At 41.6% G+C, this 24145-nt stretch overlaps 1 protein-coding gene across 1 annotated transcript in view; it reads left to right on the plus strand.

The window, feature by feature from the left end:
• The first annotated feature begins 530 nt into the window (after positions 1 to 530).
• Positions 531 to 24145, plus strand: part of PDZRN4 (PDZ domain containing ring finger 4) — a 247638-nt gene continuing 224023 nt past the window's right edge. Inside the window, exons 1-3 of the mRNA XM_062612315.1 lie at positions 531 to 1274; positions 3327 to 3413; positions 7272 to 7376. Coding sequence (XP_062468299.1) covers positions 585 to 1274; positions 3327 to 3413; positions 7272 to 7376 — 882 coding nt within the window. The 5' untranslated portion in view covers positions 531 to 584. The remainder of the gene's footprint in view (positions 1275 to 3326; positions 3414 to 7271; positions 7377 to 24145) is intronic.

Below are 24145 nucleotides of genomic sequence, written 5' to 3' on the forward strand. Positions count from 1 at the left end.
ATCCTGTATTCTTTATTGTTTGATGTGGCAACAAAAAGAGCCTTAGTGCTAGGGACTTCAGCTTGCTGTGCCCTGACAGATAGCTCTAACAGGAGCGGGCATACTCACACACGTGCGGTATTCCCCAGCACGTAAAAAAGAGCCTGAGCGACTCACTATTTTGCAGCCTGTGGACTTCCTACCCCTCAGCCTTAACCCAGCCTCGACTGACCCGCCGGGCACCGCTCGGCCGCTGGGACGGTGCCCGCAGGTAGGGGGGCAGCGGCGGACGCCTCGCCCCGCGTTTCGCCCCTCTCCCCGCCGCGTAGCGAGGATGCCCCGGGAGGCCGGAGGTGGTGCCAGGGCTGAGCGCGGGGCGGTAGCGCCGGGGAGAGGGAGTTAATGCGCGAGGGTGGGGGGAAGCCGCTGGCAACTCCGGCTCGGCGCTGCCGCCCGCCTTCCCCGGCGCGGCCCCGCTCCTCCGCCCGCTCCTCCGCCCACCCCTCGCCGCCGCCCGCCCGCCAGCCCCGCCGGGAGCGGCTCCAGCGCCGCCGGGGCCGGGCCGGGGCCGCGGCGCCGAAAGTTTCGCGGTCCCTGGACTCGCCATGGGCTTCGACCCTTCGCGCTTCGCGGTGCCTGTGGCGGCGGAGCTGCAGTGCAAGCTATGCGGGCGGGTGCTGGAGGAGCCGCTGTCCACGCCGTGCGGGCACGTCTTCTGCGCCGGCTGCCTGCTGCCCTGGGCGGAGCGGCGCCGCCGCTGCCCGCTGCGCTGCCGGCCGCTGGCGGCCGCCGAGCTGCGCCCCGTGCTGCCCCTGCGCAGCCTCGTCCAGAAGCTGGAGGTCAAGTGCGACTACAGCCCACGGGGCTGCGGCCGCACCGTGCGGCTGAGGGAGCTGCCCGCCCACCTCGCGGCGTGCCGCTACGGGCCGCCGCCGAGCCCCGCCGAGCCGCAGCCGCGGGGCGGGACTCCCCCCGGCCGCTCGGGGGGCTGCTCCGCGGGGCAGCAGCGGCCAGCCGCCCAGGGGGAGCCCCCGCGGCCACGGGCAGGGGTCGGACACCGCTGCCTGCGGGTGCTGCGGGGCGGCGGCGGCGGCAGCAGCATCCCGGAGCCGCGTCCCGAGCTGAAGAGGGAGGCCCTGCGCTGGAGCAGGAGGGAGAAGTCGCTGCTAGCGCAGCTCTCGGCGCTGCAGAGCGAGGTGCAGCTGACGGCGCGGCGGTACCAGGCGAAGTTCGGCCAGTACATGAGCCACATCAGCAGCATCACCCGGGACCTGGCGGGCGGCCAGTCCGGCAAGGTGAGCGCGGCGGCAGGAACCCGCGGCGCAGCACGCCCCGGCCGGCCCCCTCCAGACATGCTCTCCCCGGAGCGGCTTTGGTCGTGCACAACTTGTGACGACCGGCCGAGGTAGCGATGGGAACAGTGTGCCTGGGGGCCGGCAGGCATCCCAGGGCCCGCTCCGAGACACAGCCCGATACCTCTCCGTCCTCTCGCTCATCCCCCGGCTGTTACGAGCCGCTTTTGCCTGTCCCCGGAGAGATGGGACCACCGGCCCCAACTGAGGACACGCTTCTTGTCGGTCCTTGCGACCGAAACGCGGGGCTGTGGCGAGACCGGCGGTGCCTGGGAGCGGCGGTGGCCGAGCGCGGCTCGTCACTTGCCTGGCTGGAGGAGGTGGGAAGTGGGCGGAATGGGATGGGGGTCTCGCTCGTCGGCTGGTCACGGTTCCTCCGGTCAGGATGTCCGCATCAGGTCAGCACGCCTGTCAGGGCTCCGGCTGCTCAGTTTGCCCCAGCTGGGACGGGCAGAAGCTTGGGCAGAGGGACACGGAGCTTGGCTTGTAACTTTTATTTGGGCAGCCGAGAAGTTGTCTTTAAAATCTGGAGTGTAAAGTGATTGTAAACTCTGAAAGGTTAAAGGATAGGAAAGTTTCGTTTGGTAGGATGGAGTAGCAGTTGATGCTTGATAGCAGAGATGGGTGCAGTGCTTCTCTCTCTTCTCAGGGCTGATAACATTGCTGAGACAGCGGCTCGCTTCCTTTAGTCTAAATAAGCGATCTCAGAGTACTGGTGAGCTGGCTTACCTCCTTCTTAAGGGAGCTGATTTTTTATTTCGAGCATTAACTCCTGGCTGGAAGATCGCTATGTAGTAAGCTCTGGCACTGCTGGTTGCAGCCGTGGTGAGGAGTGTTTCAATGCAAATAATTTTTCCTTTTACCCAAATTTTCATGGACCCTTGGGAAGCAAAATCCCCAGTGGAAAAGTTCTGAGCAGCTAAATTCACTCCCGAAGCAATGTAGCATGCTAGGCATGCGATTGCTGCATGGGAAGCGGAAAGGAAATATCATTCGCAGGACACCTGAGGGCCTGGAAACATGGGGATTCATGGCGTTGAGAAACTTTGTATTTGGGACCTTGTATATTTAATGTTTTTCTCTTTCCTTTGGTTAGCTAATTGCTGAAGGTTAGGTTGCTGGCTCTGGGAGGTGTGCTAATACATCTGCTTCATCTTCTGGCAGATGGGATAAGCTCATGTGAAGGGAGGTAGCAGTGAGGTGTGCGAGAAAGCGGTGACTGTAGGAGGGAGGGGAAAGACCTGGGTTTTGAGTGAGGAATTGGCAGGAGGTGTGGGGATAGGCGGGAGGCACCGCTGCCTGTGGGCAGCTGCGGGGCATCTGTCATGTCTTAGCAGTGCCGGTAGGTGCTGCTGTATGTACTGCCGCGCCGAAAGCTCTTCTGCGGATGAGCACGGGGTGATGAATAAAACAGGCATTTGGAAGAAAAACTATCATCAATAAAGTAAAACTGTACTTCATTAAATTCAAATGAATAATGCGGCAGTAACGCATTTCACTATCAAAGTTAATAAAATATGGGCTTCATTTTTAAGTATTATAATTCCACTGTTTTGAAAAGTATACCTGATTTAGGTGTCAAATTCATATTAATCAATGAATTTATAAAGACTGACAAACGTAAACACCTAACAGTGCTGGGTAATTTTTTTTTTGTGGGACATATAGCTCATGAAATTTATTATTGTGTGTGAAGGAGGTAAAAAGAACTCGCTGTGCTAAAGCCTCCAAATATTTTGTTTCTTTTTTAATTATTGATTTTATTTTACCATTCTTTAGCTGTTACACTGAAGGAAGATGTTTCTTTCTCTTTTTAACTTTTATCTTTTACTCCATCACTGTTTTTGATAGATAACTCTTATCTTTTCATCCTATTTTTCCTTTAGGCCTTATCTAAAGGCCTCAGCTAAAAATCTTATGTAAGTTAGTATTTTCACTTAAAATTGTCTTATTGAGACTGTATTATTTAACAGTATTTCACCTCTTGCTTCTTAGGGAGGAGAACCCAAACCGTTAACGATCATGCTACACCGAGAAAATGATACCTTGGGATTCAATATTGTAGGCGGACGACCCAATCAGGTAACAACAAAAGTAACTGTAGGGTATTTCGACCTACTTTCTGTTACTATATACATGTTAGTAATAAAAAAATTACTTTCCATGACAGTAGGTATGGAATCAGCTCCAGAGATAGAAGAAATGTGTATTATCAGGTGTAATTGGAGTCATTGGTTTAAAGACATACTCTTATGAGAATTATTACTTTTAGGAAAGGTGTTCCCATTGTTTTTGCTTTAAAACTTTAGGCTGATCTGCACTCAGTCCCCGTGTGAGTAATCTGTATCCATGCAAACTGTTCAATGGAAATCTCTGGGACTACTTACAAAAGTCATTGTAGCAGGATTAAGCCATTGGAATGTTTGTAAACAGCTTGTTTTTTTTTATATGTTTAAAGGAGAGATGAAAATTTGCTTCTGTAAGTCGGGTAGCTTAAGCACATGTCCTGCTCTCACATCCCTGCTTTCATTTTTTATTCTTTGTGAACTGAAACAGTTTTTGTTGATCTTGTATCTTCAATCAGTCTAGTCTCATCAGTCTAGGTTTAGAAACTTCATTGGAAACCACAGAATATGCATGAGGATCCCTAACGCCCCCCCCCCCCCAATATACATAAGAATATGCTTTATTTTTTTCTTCAGCCTTCCAAAAGCATTAATCAGGATTGTCATTGCATATGAAGGGTAAAGAAACCTGTTAAACTGGAAAATTAATAGTTGATTAAAAAGGCTCGGTAATAATTATGCGCTGATCAGGTTCTTGTTAAGTGGGAGAATTGTAACCTCCTGCTATTACTGAGAAGGGGAATGGGACCCTGTGCGTTAGTTTGGCAATCTTCTGCTCTGAAGCTATATTTAGTGGTGCCAAAGAGTCTGTTCCCATTAGCCTAAAAAGTTCACTGTCTTCACGGCTGAATTATTTATTGTTCCCTGTGGGTAAATATGAAGACCAGCAGTTATCAGATGTTGGTGCTATAAATCCAAAGCAAAAGTTTCTTAGATTTCCTAATGGAAGGATGAGACAACAGGTGGCTCTAAGATAAAATACATGAGCTTTGATTATATCCATATTTTGAGTATACCAGTAACAAAGTCCAGACTATCTTTAGATTGGATTGCAGTAACTGTTAGTTGCTGTTACTTGCAGCTGTAGGAAAACTGCAGGGAAAAGGGAGCGTGGTGTTCATCTTTCTTGGGATGGCAGCTGAGCCTCTCTGAAGTACTTAAATGCTGACAGTGCATACTGGAACAGACTTTTTATATTACAGACAGTTAGGGTTTTTGAATGAATATTCCAGAAGTTTAAGGAGTAAAGGATAAAGGTTCATAGCACTGTTTGTAGAGACCTGCTGGCTGGAGAGAAGGAAGTGGTCATTAACGCTGATAGTTGGAGATGGAGAAGTTAGTGAAGCTGTGAGGCAGAGCTGGGTCTTGGGGGGTTTTGAGTCTTTGAAGTTTACTTTGTAAATTCTCATTTGTTTTGTTCTCATTGTGATACATATGAATAGCACAGATGTTTGATTGACAGTTCCCAGGTATCGGTATAAGGTCTCACTCAACATATGTCAGACAAAGGATATAACAGGAAAAAAGGATTGAGTTGGGTCAAATAATGACAATAAAAAACTGCTCAAAAAATTAAATACTGGATCAGGAATCTTTTAGTAACACAATGAAAAAGAGTTCATGAAAGTGATCTGTACATTCAGCTTGTTCAGGGAAAAAGTACCTTTGAGTGAAGAGTTGGGTCTTGCAGCAGAAGAGCAGAACAGTGGTGTCATTATATTAGTTGCCTATGTGGGAGTGCGTTCCTTCACCGTTTATTATTTGTCTTTTATAAATACAGTGCAGGTTTTTCTCATTGGAAAGCAGGTGACTCTTGGTGACTTGGGTAATATGTTCTGTTGGCTGTGTTTCCTTTCAACCCATAATAGGCTTCTCCACTGTTCTTCACCTTCTACCTGCAGGGAGGAGGAGAGCAAAGACTCACCACAAGCTCATCTTTTATTTCATCAGGAAAGAACTCGTATCACTAAGTGTGTGTTTCTGGGAGGTGAATCATTATTTTAATGGAGCACGGCTGCTTTGATCCCCATATTTGTCCTGGGCCCCAGCTCTGGCTGGGTGGAAGGACTGTCCTTCAGAGCAAGCTGTGGTGTGGAGGCTGTTCTGCCCAGGACACGATGGCAAAGCCAGGCTGGAGGGAGCTGTGGGCACGGCTTAGGGCTCCTGCTGTGACCCACAGACTCAGCTAAGGGTTAGGTGAACTGACTGTCTCTGTAGCATCCCTGCTACACAGCTGGTGGGCTCTGTGACAGGGTGCAAGAGCTCAGTATGCAGCATGCTGCGTTTCCATGTCAGGAGTGCTGGGTACCGGCATGCCAGACTGAAATACCCTTTTTCTTACTGGGTCATACATTGCTCTTGAAAAAGCCAGTGTAATTTCTTTTGGAGAAAAGAAAAAAAATGCAGTTTTATGTAGGCAAAGGAACTGTGATCTAGCCTTTTGTTTTCTCAAGGGAAAAAAACATCCGTGCACCTCCTGCATTTCATTAATGGCTGTTATGCTTTTTATCAGAGTTTCATTTCCCTGTTTGTTCATCATTTCAAAATTTTGCTGGAGCTGTTAATAAGTTTCCCTTTTGCTTATTACCTGACACCTATGAGTCTCTGTGACAAAGGGAGGAAAATAAGGAGTTTATGAAATGATAGTCTGACTAGCACAGTGTTGAATCAAATATTTGTTAACCTGTAATCTGCCTGGGTTGAGTCTCCATAAGACAATTGGCACATATTGTAAAGCATGTTTTATAGTGGTTCCATTTTTTTGTTGCACCTTTTATCATTTTCTTAATAGGAAAACTTATAAAACGTTTTCCCCATGAGTGCATAGGACCTAGACCTAGAAACCTGTGCACATATGAATCGTGCTGTTGGTCAGGGATTCACCAGGCACAGAAGGGAGATAAGCATCCTATAAACTGTTATCCAAAACATATATCATCTGGAAAGAGATGCCTTCATTTATTGCTATCTAGGTTAATATTCGTATGAGCACTTAAAAATACTTTAAGTGGGCAGTGTTTGCTTGGCATTATTTCATTATTAATAATGATTTTAAACTATTTCAAATGATTGTGATGAAATGAAGTAATTTCAGCATGTGCAATGACATCAGATGTATCATTCTAGCTGTGGTAGATAACTGCTTTAAATTTGACCTTCATGGAAGTTGTACTTATCAGTGTGTAGCGATCAACTGGAAGTGGGTTTTTTCTTTGTCGGCAGCGGATCTGTATGGATTTCACAGTTGAGCAAGTTCTCAGTCTCCCATGTGAATAGGATTTATGAAGTTAACCAGTTCTAACCAAATCCTATCACTGTTACGTGCCAGCGAGCTAATGTCACTTTGTTCCCTGGAGCTTTATTTTCAAATGCAGAAAAAAAATGTACAAGCAGAAGTACTGCAGGTGCCCTTTCACTCCTGAGAGAAACACTTGTGCATCCATTTACATGAGTATCTTCTCCTGTACTAGTCACTATCTGCTGTGAAGTTTGAGATCTGCTTTAAATATTTTTAGCTGGGATCTGATTACCACTGCACCCTGTGTCTCATTTAGGCTAAAATAACCAGAAGTAAATGGATAATCTTATAAAAAATGCTGGAACAGTCCATTCATTCTGTCCTTTTGATTAATGACTGGTTTGTGTTAAGCAAGCTTAAAGAAAAAAGGAAATCCCAAGGAGCTCAATTCTTAGCTTGAAAAGTGAGCTGTGTGTTTCAGGTGGATTTGCGTTTTTCATTGCTGCTGATTTTAGTACCATCTCATTTCTTGTACTAATGTGGCCCTTTTTGCAACTTCCCTATCACCTGGTACAGAACAATCAGGAGGAATCTGCTGAGGGGATTTATGTGTCAAAGATTTTGCAAAATGGACCTGCAGACAAAGCAGAAGGCCTGCAAATTCATGACAAGATTATTGAGGTAAGAAAAAACCCCACAACCCACCAGTGGATTCGGCTGTTGTATTATCAGATTAATCAAGGATTTGATGGTTTTTACACTAAGCATGTTGTAATTTTCCTCTTTTGCTGTGTCTAAACATGATTGTACACTGAACTTCTCAAACGTTTCTCAGATATGAAGACAAATGATGGATTTTTCCAACAACTAACACATGTATTGGTCTTGGGATTAAGCTGATTTAAGTGAGGCAAAGGTGTAGATGCTGAAATAGTAAGCAAGAGAGGCATTTTGTATTTCTTTTCATTAACTTCAGAAAGAAGGCAAGTGATTCTATGGAAATTCACAGGTTTATAAAATCGATTTTGCCCTGTAGGTGTTACTGTAGTGACTGGGGCCTTGGGGAGAAGCTGTGTTGGCAAGCAGTGATGTGAAGCTTCTTAAGCAATTAAAGAAAGTACTTTCTGCTATATGATCAGAAGTAGATCATCTGTTGTTCTTACCAGGACCAATATAGCTCTTTCCCAGGCATGTAATATGCTGACATGGAAATGTTGAAGTCTTCCTGTGTGGTATGCAGGTTTTTTCCCATAAAATGACTATAATTGAAAAGAAAAAATACCAGAAACTCAGTCTGAAGAATAGGTTGCTGCCTAGCCTATATTTGTAACTGTAATTAGCCCTCTAAAAGGTCTCGAAGGAACAGTTTCAGTCACTGAAATAGACTCCTTAGGGTGCTGTCAAAATGGCGTTTCACATCACAGCTCTGATACACCTCTCTGAATGGCAGCATATACCAGGAGCTGCTGGGATTGTTTAGGATACATCACTCCAGCCTTGGGTTTAGGGGAGGCTTAGAAACATTGCACAAACTTGCCAGTTGGATGGGGTTTTGAACAAAGACACATGAAACAAGTGGATTGGAAAATAAATGCAGAGTGCTGCTGCTGCTAGTTTCTTGCATTATTTTGCTATTAAGGACTAGAAACATAAGCCAAGAGTGTTTGAATGCTGGCGTTGCACTCAATGTTGGGAGCCTAGAGCAGTGTGTGAAACCAGATTAATGTATTTTCTTGGAAAAATAAAACTCATGCTCTTAGCTGGCAGATACACTAACCTCTGGTAGAAACCAAGCTGAGCAGAACCGAACTTGCAGCATAACTTATCTCCCCAGGATACACAAAAAGCTTTTGCATCCAATTGTTTTTGTAACAGCAGCCCTATGCTGGAAAAACCTATGCTCTTCTGACATTAGTATTTCACTTACCATATTGTATTTTCTACAGGCTGACCAGCTGTATAGTTTTATGCATTTGCTTAACACTTCCTGCTTTATTTTATTTTCTTTGTAGTACCTTGCTTGTTAAGACAAAACGGCATGGTTTTGGAGGAAGAAATACGTCACAAAAAGAGTCTGATTTATTAAACCTGAGGTCATTTAATAAAATGCCACCAGAACTGATGCTTGATTTTTATTTGTTGAAAAATTCAAAATGCATAAAATCATACTGGTAGTCAAAGTGCTACTAGGAGCATACAGATTTCAATTTTATGTGAACCTATAGATCCAGTCTAGCTTAAGTATTCATACAGCTCTGAATGGAGCACTGTTTTTTACCATATTAATATACAACAGCTTTGGATATATTTGTTTTTTGTGTGTTCAGGCAAGCATCTAAAAAAGTTCAGGGTTAAGCTAAATTTTCTACTAGATGTTTCAGTGTTTCAAAATTTGTTAGATTAAGTAAAAAAAGGTAACATTAAGACTTTCTAAATGAAATGCCAGTAAGTATTTATTCCTCCATGCTAGACAAAGGAAGCAGGTGGAGTCAAAAGGCTGAATTTTAACTTGCCCATGCATGGCTATTGATGTCTTCCTGTAGTAGGATGCCCTGCCAGCACTGCTGGTTTGTTGTAAAAGAGCAATATGAAAGTTTTTGCTGTGAGGAAATAAATTGGATGGTGTAACTGTTTCAAAAGTGTTGGCAGATACACAGAATATGAGCATTGGTGAAAAGTTGCTAGGAAATGGGACTTCTTATTGCTTGCTTTTCACTCATTTGGTGATCTTATCTAATGGGTAATGTTTTATGAGACCATTTTTCAGTAATCAAGAGCAGAAGGAAGCAATGTTGTTTGAAGAGCCTTTAATGGCTTCAGTCAGTTGTTTGGCAATGTGATGCCCGGGGTGTTTCTAGCAATGCGTAGCTAATAGGATAATGGACAGAGCCATCCCATTAAATCAGGAGAAAATCTGTTCTCAAGGCGTGTTGCTAAATAAAGAAGGTAATTTGTTTCAGTGCTTTATCAGATGTTTAACAAATGTTAACTGCACTTGGTTGACTACAGTGAGTTGACTACAGTGGTTGACTACAGTGAGTTGTGTACATTTCAGATGATCATCTTGTGGGTAATCTAGTTCAGCAAATGGATTTTACAGTCGTATGGCATTGGCAACTGGAATTGTGAGTCCAGGCTGGCAAACATAAGTAGTACCTTCTACTTTATATAAGTCATTATCTATGGCAGCAACTTTGCCAAGTAATTGTTATGGTAATTGAGAGGGTGCCAAGGGGGAATCAGATTTCTTTCTTGAGGTATTTATTCTAAGTGTAAAAAAAAATTACTTGAGTTCCTGGAGGATTTTGAGATCAATGTGCCCAGAGTGTGGGCCACAAAGCCTCTTTGACACTTTCATCTGAAAAAGGTTGATGTTTATTTGGGGTTTACCCTCAGGTAAGCATTATTTTGTGCCTGAGGACCTGAAACAGATGCCTGTGGGCTGGCAGGGTGGTGAGGGTGACATGATGCCAGCCTCATGTACCCTGTGTTGAGAGGCTGGAGCTCTTCACAGGATACGGTCACAGGACCGTCACTGATCATTTTCACTGTTCTGCCAAGGAACGGAAGATTTGAGGCACATCTTTACCCTCTTTATTCATGATTAATTTGTTTATGCAGTGTAAAACTGGCCTGGGACAGTGATGTGCACAAGCAGCATTTCGGCAATATGTACATTCAGGAATCTTAGTACAAGCCAAAAATGATCATTATTTGTTTATCAAGGAGAAACTCTTCCTCATTAATTCCTTCTATGTAGCTGGTTGCTCCAGATGTTACAGTCTTATGCTGCTTTCAAAAGTTATTATCCAAAAATCCAGCTCTCTAACACAGTGCAGCATGTGTCTAGGGCTAAACACTGATCACACAGTATAAAAAGCATCTCATAAAACTAGTTGCAGCATTGATATCTGTGACTACCAACATGAATGCCTTGGATATGAGCAGTGGTAGAAAGCCACCAGACCTCTAACTTTTGGATCTCTATCATCTTCCTTTCCACCTTGCCTGTGAGTCCTGAGAGGAGGAGATGAGCCTCAAGCCATGCACAGGACTGTCTGTTAGTTTGTGCTGGCTCAAAGAATTTTAATTGTTGTTGGGAGAAAATACAAAGCATGTTTGGAATGGTTCACGCTTCTATAGCTATGCATCATTTCATCTCCCCCTCGCTTCATGTATATCTTTCCTGCTGAATAAGTTCACTGCTCATCTTTGCTAATAGCCTCCTCAAGGCAGCATAAACCAGCTTAATCCTTGGCGACGTTGCCGATACACAGAAGTGTGTTTTACCTGTTACCTTTTTTTATACATATTTATAGTTCTGAGCAGTAAAAGCAGCTCTTTCTATATGGAGGAAAATTTTACTCTCTCAGTTTGCAGTAAGTTCACATAAGAATGGCTCCACCTTGGCTAGAGATCCAAGTACAGTAATGCCTAGTTAACAAGCCATTCAGAACTAATTCTTTATACTTGTTTTTTCTTTGTATAATATTACATTTTTACAGAAACTGGTACATCATCTCCTCTGATTTTGAGCCCAACTTCAGGAAAAAACAGTGACAGATTTTCTCAACTCCTCTTTCAGTCTGTAAGTCACAGTGTCTTGCAAAACACTGTTGTATTACTAAAGTGGGATATCCTGATTTTACCTTTTTACTTAAGTGTAGTACATAGAATACATGACCAAGACTGAATTTGCAACCCAGATGTAGTTCCTGAATTATTTTTTTCCTTAAGAAGAACAGTATTTCATCAATTTGAGGAAAAAGAACTACTGTTAATTCATATTGCCTAGGAGACAAAGCCCTATAGTCACAGCTGAACCTTCTGTTGTAGGTTTGCCAAATAACAAACCAGCAGTGAAAAACCCTGTGTGCAAGTAAAAGGGGCTTGGGCTGAAGACCAAAATATTTATATGAGGAACTGTAAGCACATCATGGTCTGGAAGGCTCAAGTGCTTTTCTTTTCCTTGCACTGCAAGGCAAAGGCTTCTGTTCTTTTACTCTCAAATGAAATGAGAATATTGGCTCTTCTGCATTTTAGCCAGTTGATTCGCATTAACTTGATGGCTAAAAAGCAGGCATGATGGAGAAGAGGGGAAAGAAAAACATTTTTAGTCTGGGGTCTTTAAGTCTTTTAGAAAAATGAGATGGATGCCCATGTATCATAATTCCGCATTCTGTTTATGCAGCCTGAGCTCCATAAGTACATAATAAATATGGCTTCATCCCTCTTCCGTGTTTCCCTTTGTTCTTTTCACTTTTTTTTGGAGAGTGCGCACACAATGGCTTTCAAGCGCATGTCAGCAAAGCCAGTTTCAATAAAGATGAAGTCTTGAGGCTTATCCTGGCAGAAGTAACTTACATCTGCAAAGCGCCTACAGAAACTTTTTAACTATTGCCAGACTGCTGACTGTGCCGTGTGTCAGCCTTGTGATGTTTTATCTTCTGCCTGTTTCTGTCATTACACTCACTATGTTGCTCAAGCAGAATCTTTGATACTAGTTGTATTTATTTGGCTAAGTATCTCCACTGTCAGATTATGTCTGTAGAAGCAGTGAGCTTAAAAAATGTCTTGCTGGGATCAGAGCTAGAAGATTTGGGATGGCTTTGAACCAAAACTGCACATGATGTGGCCCACAAGATCTGTGTGGTAGCTGAAGAAACTTTCATATACCTAATTTTAGTGGTGTGGATTTTGGTGCATCTAAATATGTCCCTAGTAGCCTTAGGTATATTAAGTTCTCTTAAATCCTTAACAAATTCATAATGTTACATTGCATGTAGCCAGGTCTGGCACCTACATTAATTAGATAACTTATAATTAGTCAGAAAGATCCCTGGGATAATAAATCAGTTACACCATAGACTTAGAAATGTCTGTAGCCTCTTTTCACCTCTCCCTCATCTGTGGAGATACAGGTTTTTGGACACCTGACTTCTTTCATCTATCTGAAGAAACTTGTTAAAAGTCAGGTGGGACCAGGTCTGTACATAACTTCATTTGAATAGGAGCTACTGTCCACACTGACTTTTTTACTTAACAGAAAGTCAGAGTGCTTCTTCAAGAAGTGAGAGGTCTGGGTTGCTGTCTGTGCCCTTCCTGCAAAGGATTGAGTTTACCTACCCAGGCTGTCATTATACGGCAGAGGCTATCCTGTGTGCGAACAGCCGCCACCCATCCTCCTCACATGGAGATGGGTGCCAGCAGGTGTTTGGGAGTCAGGATTATCCAGTGATAATCTGCCTTGAAAGAAATGCTGGTTCCAGGGATATTATCTGGAATACTGGTCCTGCCCTTTTCTAGGTAAGCACTTGTACCCATAAATGAGACCTTCTCTCTTTCTTGTACAGTTTTGAATCTTATATGACACTTCTTTGATTTATACTTGCGTTTCTGACTTCGTAGTCCTTGACTTTGAGATGCTGTTAAAACAGAATATCTTCTAGCTAGGACACTTTCCTAGATGTGAAAGGTGGGGCTCCCTGGCTGAATAAATACCAGTAGCTGGGGTTCTCCTCCTAGTCTTTGCTATAGATGCTGTGTTATCTAAAAGGTGGTTACTGCTGCTGATGCCCACTATCAGAAGGCTGTGCAGGTGGATGAGGTTAGTGTCCAGTGTGTTGTCTGTGCTAGAAGTTGAATGTAGGCTTCCTGGCATGTCTGAATTTTGTACTTTCCTGAGTTTCCAACATCAGTAGCCTAAATTTGGCTGGACTTGCTGTAGGTATGTAGAAGTACTTGCTTTCCTCTCTGTTCAGTGAACTAAAATGCAAATGTTATGTTCACGAAAACAAGCTATGTTCTATCTAAAAAGCACTTAACATTTCAGCAATTTATTGTCTGTGTTTTAAAAACAGAACATAAGTCTTCTGGCTTTATGTGACCTGAAATTTCTGTATGTTTTCTGGTGAAATAATTACACTCCCATACACGTAATGTTTTCTTGCAAGTCTTAATATGACTTCACAAAATGGTTTCTGAACTGAAAGAAAGGGAGAAATAAAGTAAAACTATATTAAAGAAGTGGAGAACTTGGTGTTAATAGGGTAATAGTGAATAATGACTTAAGGGTTTGTGATCAGAAACTCAGTATTTGATCCTTTAGTTGATTGCATTGAGTCCTATATTCATAAACATGCAAAAATATTACTTTGGTACTTGTGTAAAGCAGCATCATGAAAAATTGTAAAATGTCTTGGCTTATAGGAGGTGACTGGTTTTAATTATTTTTGTTTTATGAGGTATAATCTGAGAGGTTTCTGTCTGCTGAGAACTTGCAGTGGGCCCAGCTCTAGAGAGGCGCAAGCCTGTGGGAGGGTTTCCCAGGTGTGTTTGTTTGGACTTGTTCTCACAGACCAACCAGGCAAGTGTGCAGGTATAATGCTACATTGGTTTTGTGGGAAAACAATGTTCACGGTGCTTTTAACTAAAAGGAAAAAAGTGGGAATGCCAAACATAGTTGGAAAAGGGCCACGAGATCAACTCTCCAAGTAGTTTACTTGCAGAATAATGCAGTATTGTCCTTTTCAGCAAGTCTCTTCAGCTTGCGAGTCATAACTTCTTTGAGATGCAGCTAGCTGCGGTACTGCACCTTTGCATGTGCCTGGATGTTTCGCTGCAAGGGACACCCAGAAGGCAAAGCAAAAGAAATGCTAGGGTGGCTGGAACAGAGGACAAGGGGCAGAAGAAGCAGTGTGGGAGTATTTCTGAAATGTGACCCAACATGGAAGAAGAGAACAAGCTAAGTGGAAGTGGTGAAAATAATCTTTTACAATGGTCTTTTATGCTACTTCTCCCATGTCATGTCTTTATCTAGGTGGCTTAGGTTAGGCATAATAGATATTGCACGGATGTGAGTGTGCATAACCCCCTCTCTCCGACTAGATAATTCTGTTTTTGTTCTGACTGTGGTAGATAGCTAAAGCAGCTGGATCACTGTAGGAGCATAAGAGGAAGAGTGAAGGAGAATACGCAAGGAGGAAGAATTTGGGGCGGGGGGGGGGGGGGACTGAGCTTTACAGTTAAAGAATGCAAAGCACCAACCTTACGTTTACTTAGGAGTGCTTGCCCATAAATAGGAGGTGTGGAAGAAATGGAAGTGATGTAGGAATAGGGATGTAGGAATAGGGATAACTGAATTGTGGAATAGAATAATCTTACACATTGCCATGAACTCTGATAGGGAAATAAAGTGAAGCAGTACTGGAGCAGAACTGTGGTAGTTGTACTGTGTCTGCAGAGAGGGGCAGTACCCAAATTGGCAAGTCAGTAGAGCTGTTGGGTGGGAAGGATTCTGGTTAACCTATGGAAGAGCTGACTAAGATAAGAACCTGCAAGATTCCACAAACGGTGTTGCTGCCATGCACAACAGATCCCTAGGCACTGTGTGAAGGCCTGATCACACCCATCTCTTCATAAAGTGTCTAATCTCATCCCTGAGGGATAACGTGTCAGAAACTTGGCAAGTTGAAACTGAGCTTCTTCCTAGATTCCCTGCTGGAGCTTGTCTTTGCTACACGTCATCTTTCTCTTCCTCCCCAGGGTTTTTTGTTTTGTTTTTTTTTTAAGCTATAAGGTAAACCTTGCAAAATAATGGAATTTTAGCACACTTCCATCTCCACCTCATCCATTAGCAGGAGCAGTGCAGTTTTATATGCAGCTGAGGTAGTAGGTTTGGAGGAAATTTTTGTTTATGTGAGGTTTCAGAGGTGTTCATAAGCACTTTCAGGAATGCATTAAATGACTTGAGTAATGCTGCGGCTTTCATCGCTTTCCCAGGAGGAGAAGGGCATGTGCAGGGGAGTGTTTTGTTTAGGGATTTTTCAAATAATTGCATAGACGCATATTTACATCTCGGTGTTTGTTTATGTTAGGGAAGACAAGGTCATAGAAATGTATCTTCATATTTGTTGCTGAAGGTGGTAAGGTTTTGTGATGAAGAACTTTGCACTTTGGTCTTTGCTCTTGGGTCAGCCCTAAAGAATGCACTCTCTCTTCCATTGATAAGCTGGATTTCCATGATGGTTGGGCGATAGGTGTGATTGTTTGCCACTGCTGTGGTCTTGGACCAAGTCTTTCTTACAGATATCTGAAGGGGGGGCTATAGGGATGCTGGGGATGGACTATTTGTTAGGGATTGTAGTGATAGGACAAGGGGTAACAGGTTAAAACTTAAACAGGGGAAGTTTAGATTGGATATAAGGAAGAAATTCTTTCCTGTTAGGGTGGTGAGGCACTGGAATGGGTTGCCCAGGGAGGTTGTGAATGCTCCATTGCTGGCGGTGCTCAAGGCCAGGTTGGACAGAGCCTTGGGTGACATGGTTTAGTGTGAGGTGTCCCTGCCCATGGCAGGGGGGTTGGAACTAGATGATCTTAAGGTCCTTTCCAACCCTAACTATTCTATGATTCTCTGATTCTACATGGTGTTTTTGATGGTCAGTATGGAGCTGAAGTACCGTAACTTGGTACACTCCAGAAGGTTTGAGAGGAGGAAAGGCATTTTCTGGTGACTGTCTTTAATCTTGTCAACTATGTAGTGAATAGAAAAAGCCAGAACCTTCAGAGGACACTTAAGGATGGGTCAGGGGAAGTTAACTCTTTGAGGCTTATATGGTGAAGACTAGTAGGAAAGGAAGCCTAGTCCAGCTGTGGAAAGCTCTGATGAAGTCTGATACCCTGCTGGGTTTGTTGCTTAGAACTGAGGGATGTGTGAGGAAGCTGTGCCTCCCGCAGCACATGTTGCTGGCACCCCAGAAGCTCTTGGCATTTTCAGAAAGTGAAAAGAGCCCTCTTCAGCCTTTCACGAAGGCTGTTCTTTATTGTGGTTGAGACAAACTCACAGTTAGAGGAGATGACAGCTTACATATGTTGTGTGAATGCAGTGTTTTATCCTCTTAAGTCACTGAACTGATTGTTGCAATCCAAGAATATATGCTCCAGGAGCTTTGATCTCTTCTATGCTTTTTCTTAATCAGCTAATTATATTTGTAAGAAGTAGCTAATCGCTGTTCCCTGTAATTGGAGGTTGAGTGAAAAAAGCCATTAGTGTCTGCCAATGCAGAAAAGCTCCAAATGAAGTCATTATTCATGGCTTTGCTTAAAAAAAATTAATAACCTAATTTTTAAGAAGGTCTGAAATGCAGCAGTGTGAACAGGAGAATGCTCCTCCTTACAACTTGTGAATAGGACTATCCAGAAGCATGTACAGCATTGTGCTTTCGAAATGCTTTGAAAATGGACGTGTTAATGCAGAGAAAGTTCTTTGGGAATGTCACTGCAAAATGCAGAATTCTGCAGAATTTAAAACCATATTGTGATGGAAAAATCAAATTTCAAATTTTCAGGAGCAGATGTGGTCTCTTCAAGCCACCATCAAAGACTATGCCAGGTAGAATGGGCATACTAAGCTAAAGCACATTTGTTACTAATACACAGACATTTTAGTAAATGTGTTTTGTTTGGAATTACAAATCTAATATAATGTTACAACTTTACATGTAGACCCAACTTGATTGAATCACTGCTGCTTCAGGAAGGGAGTGCAGAATGATTCAACACTCTTTCTACATTCAAATAATTTTGGAAGGCATTTTTCTTTATGAAATACTGTTGTTGGCTGCTGCATTTATTTACATAGTATGTTTATGTATGTTATTTACAGGATATTATTTACATAATATTTCTTTGAGGAATATGTCTTTTCAAGTAGCAAGACTGGGATGGGGGAAATTATGAAAATATTTAATTCATAACTTGACATCCTGCTGTTTTCTTCTCGTGCAAATAAGATTTTCATACTTTAAAAGAAAAAAAATCACTGTATTCCACACACCTATCAAATAGCTTAACTTTAAAATCAGAGAAATTATGAATCCCTGTGTCTGGAAGTGGTTATCTAATGTAGGAGATGGTCCAACAAAGGTTGATACAGAACATGAGGGTTTTTTTCCCTTCATCTGTGTTTTATTGACCATATAGAACATAGAATCATGAAATAGTTGGGGTTGGAGAAGACCTTAAGATCATCTACTTCCAACCCGCCTGTCGTGTCTAACATTTGAGGGACCCAGTGTCTCAGATATTGCCCATCTGTTTCTAAGTAGAGTCTTTCAATCTTGCATTTGTTTCTTTAAGCATGCTGATTGAGTGGGTTAATATCTGAAGTCCTTCCAGCATCTTGCAGGAAGAAGGCATGCTATTTTAAACGGAAGGGATTTGCTGTCTTGCATGAATTAAAACATCTGGATCCATACACTTCTCTGTTACAGTTTGAGCTGGGCTAGTCTTTGGCATGTGGCAAGTATGGAGCCATATGGTCCTCATGCTGTCAGCAAGCCTTTTCAGTGCATACCTTTGCCTACCCCCCAGCCTTCTTTTAATGGTAGCTGCTACTGTGGCCTGAAAGATAAATGGTCCAGGAGCTTTCAGGCTGTTGTGCCCTTCTTGAATGGATTAATTGCATTTTTGAGTGGTACAACATTCAGCAGTCCAGAGCAGAGAGCTGAATCCTTTAATTCCCCAGCAGTGCTTGGCACCCCAGTCCAGACTGGATGCCTTGTGTTAGTGCGACATGTGTAGCAGTGCTTTCTGACTTACACTTTGTGTCCTTTGCATCTCGTTTTCTTAGTGTCTCCATGAAATCTCTAAGTGCTCAGCACAACTGGTTTTTACCTATAAACATGTGGTTAAATGGAATACTGACTGTTCTGAGAAATTTCTTAAGAGAAATTTACTTTCTACTGACCAAAAGAATGGTATTAAAGGCATACAGCACTTCGTAACATCTCTCTTAATATTTTTTTATTGTTTTCTTATGAGAATTAGTATATTTTCTAAAAATACAGAGATTCTTTCTTGTTTTCAAATATTCAAAATACTTTAACATTTTTTATACATGTGTCTAATATTTTTAATGATTTCTCTATTTTTCATTTTTATTTTAAAAAAGAGTAGGAAGAACATTTCTATTTTTTTTAAGAAGCAAAAATGGTTCATTTTTTTGTTGTTGTTTTGTAAAAAACTCTTACTGTTGCTATTTCTAATTTAATTGAATTTCTCATTAAATAAATGTAGACCACTGTTTTCAGTCTTTTGTGAGTCACTTAAGTTCTGTATCCTTGTACTAAGCATGGGGCCTTTGTCTTGTTTTCCTTCCTCCCTTCTATGAGGTAATGGAAATCTAAAGAATTAGTATTCATCAGTTAATCCAGAGGCTTTATCTTTTAATTAACACAAACCATAGACAATATTATAAAGATTAAAGAACACATTGACATTTCGGAACACAAATCAGAGAGTGAACTGTTCAGAAAGTGCTGTTAATGTCATAATCTAGCAGAGCGATTTAAGAACAAGGTTTTAATCTGATTGCTTAAACTTGTGTCTTACATTAGTCAGAGTCCCACAGTCCATTATAGCCCTTCTGCTGATGTCATTAACTGCGTGCGTACATTAGTGACTTCTTCCTATGCATATTGCTTTGCATTTGTCTCTTCCTCTTTCATGTTGTGTTTGCTGTGATTTTTAAGTTCTGTAGTTCGAGGAGCTACCTTCATGTATATGTATACTTCGAAGCATATATTGTATAGGAAACAACTTATACTAGCCATCAGTGTTATTAATTTGAAAACCAGCATGTTACTTAGCATGGTCAGTTTAACTTCCCTGCTTTGGATTCTCAAATATGCTTGGCCATTGTTATCAGTTTCCTTTTTAATTTAAAAAAATTGGGGAAAACTGTTTGGGTTTAGCCCAGATTACCTCAGTTCCACCTGGAGCATTTGGGCCACCATTTCCAACTGACTGGCTTTGCAGTGGGCTTGTAGTCCTTCCCAGATGAGGTTGTTCGAATGGCATCTTTCAGGTTTTCTTGCAGTAAAGATTTACAATTACTTTTGCAATTAAAGAAATGGGAGAAAATAATTGAATTGACAGTGAGCCTTAATTGAGTTGACAGTGAGCCTTAAAGAGTTTTTTCAATGAGAGAAACATTGGTGAAATCTAAGCCATTAAATTACTTGGAAATTGGTGTACATTTTCACTTAAATCTTTTAACAGAAGAAAAAAGGTTAGTTCTATCCATTGTTTTCTAAACAAGTAACAGTGTTAAATCCCTATGCTTCATCTGGTTACCCAGGTCTCTTAATCAATGGGGACAGAGGCACAGGCAGAGGGCAATTTGAGTTATTTTAGCCACTGTGTGCCTTTTCAGCTGAAGTTTCTTGTCCATCTCATTTATATACTTTAAAAACAAAAAATATCCCCCTTCTACTTTCTTAACCAGAAGTGTTATTAGTGTACAAATACCAGCATCATAATTTTTTGTCATCTCAAAGTAGTACTTGTTGCCTGTCTGTGTTACCTCGAGTTAGTAAAGATCTGTTCTGGGAGGAGAAGCCTAAACTCCATACCCAGTTGCTAAGTTTTTTCTCTGATTCAGCCACTTTGAGATGAAATGAAACCTTTGAGGCTAATGGAGTGGACAGAGAAATGTGTGCTAGGCTACCACAAAATAGTGGACTTCAGTTATAAATTGCATGAGCCATCATTGATGGTGCTGTCTCTCATTTTAAGTGAGCTGACTTTTCTCCAAGTTCATATATTGTACATTTTATCTTTAAGTGACTGGCCAAACCATGATGAATCCATATTATTAAGTAAGGGAATGGTAACAAGTGATGATAACAAGCCTGTGCCAAGTCACCTGATATTTACTTTTCTGAGTACTGATCAACAGTGTATGAAGTCATGAAAAGAGGAATGCCAATCTAAAAATAGTGTCAGAGAATGTAGAGCATACAGGACACTTCAGGTGAGATTCATCTTGCTTAATACTAAATGTCTTAATGTTTTCTCATTCTGTAAGTATTAAAGATGAGTAGGTGACTGTTTCTAGCAGAGGTGATCAGTACAGCCTGAAATATTTAACTTAGCGACATCTGCGTTAGGATGAGATTCATCTGACCCCTTGAAGAAAATGATAGTGATACTTCTTAAAGTCTCTGAACATTTCATATGAACTGTCTTTTTATTGTTTTCTAGTGCTTTTGAGGTTAGGCTGTTGGGATAAAAGGCCTCTTCCTACAGAGTTCTTCACTGTAAAGACAGAACAAAGCTTACTTTTTTACAGCTGTAAAGCTAGAACAAAGCTTACTGAATCTTGTGTCATCCAAGAATGAATAAAATTTAAGAGGCAAGAATGTAACTTGTTTTATTCACTTCCTTACATCACATTCCATATAGGTCTGATATTCCACTCTTCTAGAATTACCTATTTCACTCATTTAAATGGCAGCTTGAATGTACAAGGAATCAGTTTCCATGCTCATAATCTGTATAATACCAGCTTTAGTACAAAATGAGAAATTCAGGTACAAAACTGGGCTTGGACTCCACCTACCATATTGTGATTATCCTATTTAAGATGGCCTCCTCCAACTCCATAGTCTTAATGGCTCTTTGTGTTACATTTTTCATTAAACAAACAAACAAACAAAAATAGGCATACAACAAGATTAAGCCTTATTCCATGTTCCAGATATCTCAGTTGCTAAATTTTGAACATTGTTACTTAAAATCTGAGAGAAATTAGCATGAGAAAAGATGGAACTTGAAATGCTCTGGTAAGTGCTGCCTATTTAGAGACTAGCTTTGAAATCATTTAACATACGGTTTCATGTCATATCCAGTCTCTTTAATCTCTATATCTTTGCAATTGGAATAAAGTAAACCCAAGTGCTAGAAGGCAATCTGTATCCCCTAGGAGGATGGTCATTGTGCCACTGTTTTAGCTGACTCTGCTGTAGTGGAAGAAATGCTGTGAACAGCTGTGTCAGCTGAGAGTACTTCATAGATCTCAGCTTTGACTGTCCTCTGTGCCTTTTTAGGAGTCAGCAAACTCTGATTTTGGCAGTTTCAGGAGGTATTTGAGTAGCTGTTTGTGGAACCTTGGCGATGGGTTTAGCGAGTGAAGATGCAGATGTGTGTGTGAAATGGTACAGAGTGCGAGCTACCCGAGCAGTGGAACCATACTTTGTTTTTTGGCAGTCTTCGGAAAGATGGAGTTTGTTCAGAGAAACAGACCGTGCAAAGATTGAGAGACTGGTGACATTCTTTTGGCAAGAAAATAATACAAATTATCTCATTGCTCAAAGTAAGAAATTTTAATCATCACTTTGTTACCTTTGGGTTTTTCAGTGTTTTGGATGGACATATACAAAGGCAGCAAGACTGTATCTTTTATTGAACTAAGTTGTAAAAGATGAGCAGGCTTTTGGGCAAAAGGTGCTTTCTTTAAATCCAGCATAGAAGGATTTATTATATATATATTCAATTAAAAATAATAAAAGTGGGGATTGTGTGGGGTTTCAGGTTTTTGGGGGTCTGTTTCTTTGTTGTGTTTTTTTTTTTTTAAAGAAACTAGGACTCGGAAATTCAGAGGTATGGTTGGTGTTTCCTGCAAAATGTTCTTTACCTGTTCTTAGTCGGCCTTATTGGTATGTCTGTGAGTTTATTCTGATGCTTCGTGGTTGGGTGTTTCCATTCAGTTTCAACAAGCGTATTTGTGCACAGATGAGCATATCAGGTTTTAGGATGCACATATGTGGGATGCATTGATTCTGAGGATGCCTCTGTGGGGAGGCATTAAAAGCTATGGTTGGAAGGGTATGTTGGCTGTAGAAATACTTTTTAAGGTTGTAGGGTTTTGGGGGAGGGGGGAAGGAATGTGTTAGAGGGATTTTGCTTTGGGGTTTATTTCTTTGTTTTTTAGTCTCCATTTTGTGTTTATTGGTCTGTGGCACCCTTGCATCTGTTTCTGAATTTGGTGAAATTTGGGAGGTAGAAGTGTTGTTCAAATGCTACAGGGGGACCTTTCAGAGTTTTGTATATAGGTACTTGGCTAGCTCTTAGAGAGCTGTTGTACTTTTTCTTACATCAGATGAGTGCAGAAAAATGCTTTTGTCAAGAAAAAAACAAACCCCACAAACCACCAGAAACTGCAAACCCAAAACAAACCCCACCCCAAATGTAAAAACCTCACTCCTGTCCAAGTATACTGTGTGTGGATATGGTCTGTATATGAAAATACAAATACAGAATTACAGGAAAAAAAGGAAAGTAGAATAATCCTGTATCCCTGCTATGTAGGACGGTACTGAATTGGTCAGCAGTAGTGAACTGGCATTGGCAGGCTACAGACAAAACTGGGAACACTATTGCAGGAAGGGCAGGAACAACCAGAGTAAATTATAATCCTCATGGATTAACTAAATTAATCAGTTGGACTAAAAGACAGTGACAAACATTTAATGTTCAAAATGGTGGTTTTCAAAAGCCTGTTTCATCCCCGATTTATTCAAATACTCTTTAGCGGAAAGGTTTGTAACATTTCATTTGATACGGTGAAGATATTAATGGGCTAGGAGGTAAGGTACAAAGGGACAGTATAAAAGGAACATCCAAATTTTTATCTGTTAAACAGATTTTTCCAGTCTGTGGTGGTAGGTTGTGTTCTTGGTTTTGTTCTGTTTTTTTTATTTATTTTTTTATTTATCAGCATGGCTGTGCATTCTGGATATCATTTAACTTTTCCTTTCAACAGTGCTCCAATTTCAGCTATTGCATGCTTTTGGGATGAGACTTAAAATTTCTCTTTTATAATTTGTGAGCTGCACCTTCCTGTGTCCGGAGGGCAACTACCCTAGTTTCTCAAACTACTGCTTTACGTGTGAGGATTTGGAAGAGATTAAGCTACAGAAGTTGCTGTGAGTAAGAAACTAGAGTCTCTTTTCTCATGGCCTGAAATGGTAATTGCTTCAGAGATATTTTTTTAAATGCAAATTGTTTCTATGAATACTATAATAAAGCTTGCAATCTCCAACAAAGATGGTGTGAAGTATGTTTGTAGCAAGAAGGATCGTTCATCAAGGTGAAGAAAGTGAATGATGTCTGCTTTTTCCTCCCTTCTGTGTCGTGCAATTCAGAGCAATAATGTTAAGGGCTGGTGGTGGTGCTGGGGAAGCATTCAGACTTGTGGGCATGTACTGATTCCTTCCTCCGTCAGCACTCCAAGAAGTTGGGAGCTTTATAAACTGATTTGTAGAATTCTGGTAAATCAAAATTTCATGTCTTCTTACTCAATACAGAGATAGCAGTGTGATGGTTTGGTCTTTTTGTGAATAACCAAAGGACTGGTTCTGGAAGGGCAGTCATTATTGTCCACACTGACTGACTAGTGAACACAGATTATTCTTTATTTTCTTACAGCTGGCTCAGCCAGCATCTAGAACAACATGATTTTTATCTGGTTTACAAGTGCTATCCCACTTTGCTCCCAGTTTACAGCCATGGTTACTGGTCTGCCAGGGAGGGCAATATATTTTTGACACATAACTGTTTGGAAGGGTAATTATATCTGTGGAAGGGGAATGCGGTGGAAATCACTGTCA

The sequence above is a fragment of the Pezoporus occidentalis genome, unplaced genomic scaffold (assembly GCF_034315485.1).
Source record: "Pezoporus occidentalis ecotype Australia unplaced genomic scaffold, CSIRO_AGI_Poc_V1 ctg100, whole genome shotgun sequence".
NCBI classification, from domain to species: Eukaryota; Metazoa; Chordata; class Aves; order Psittaciformes; family Psittacidae; genus Pezoporus; species Pezoporus occidentalis.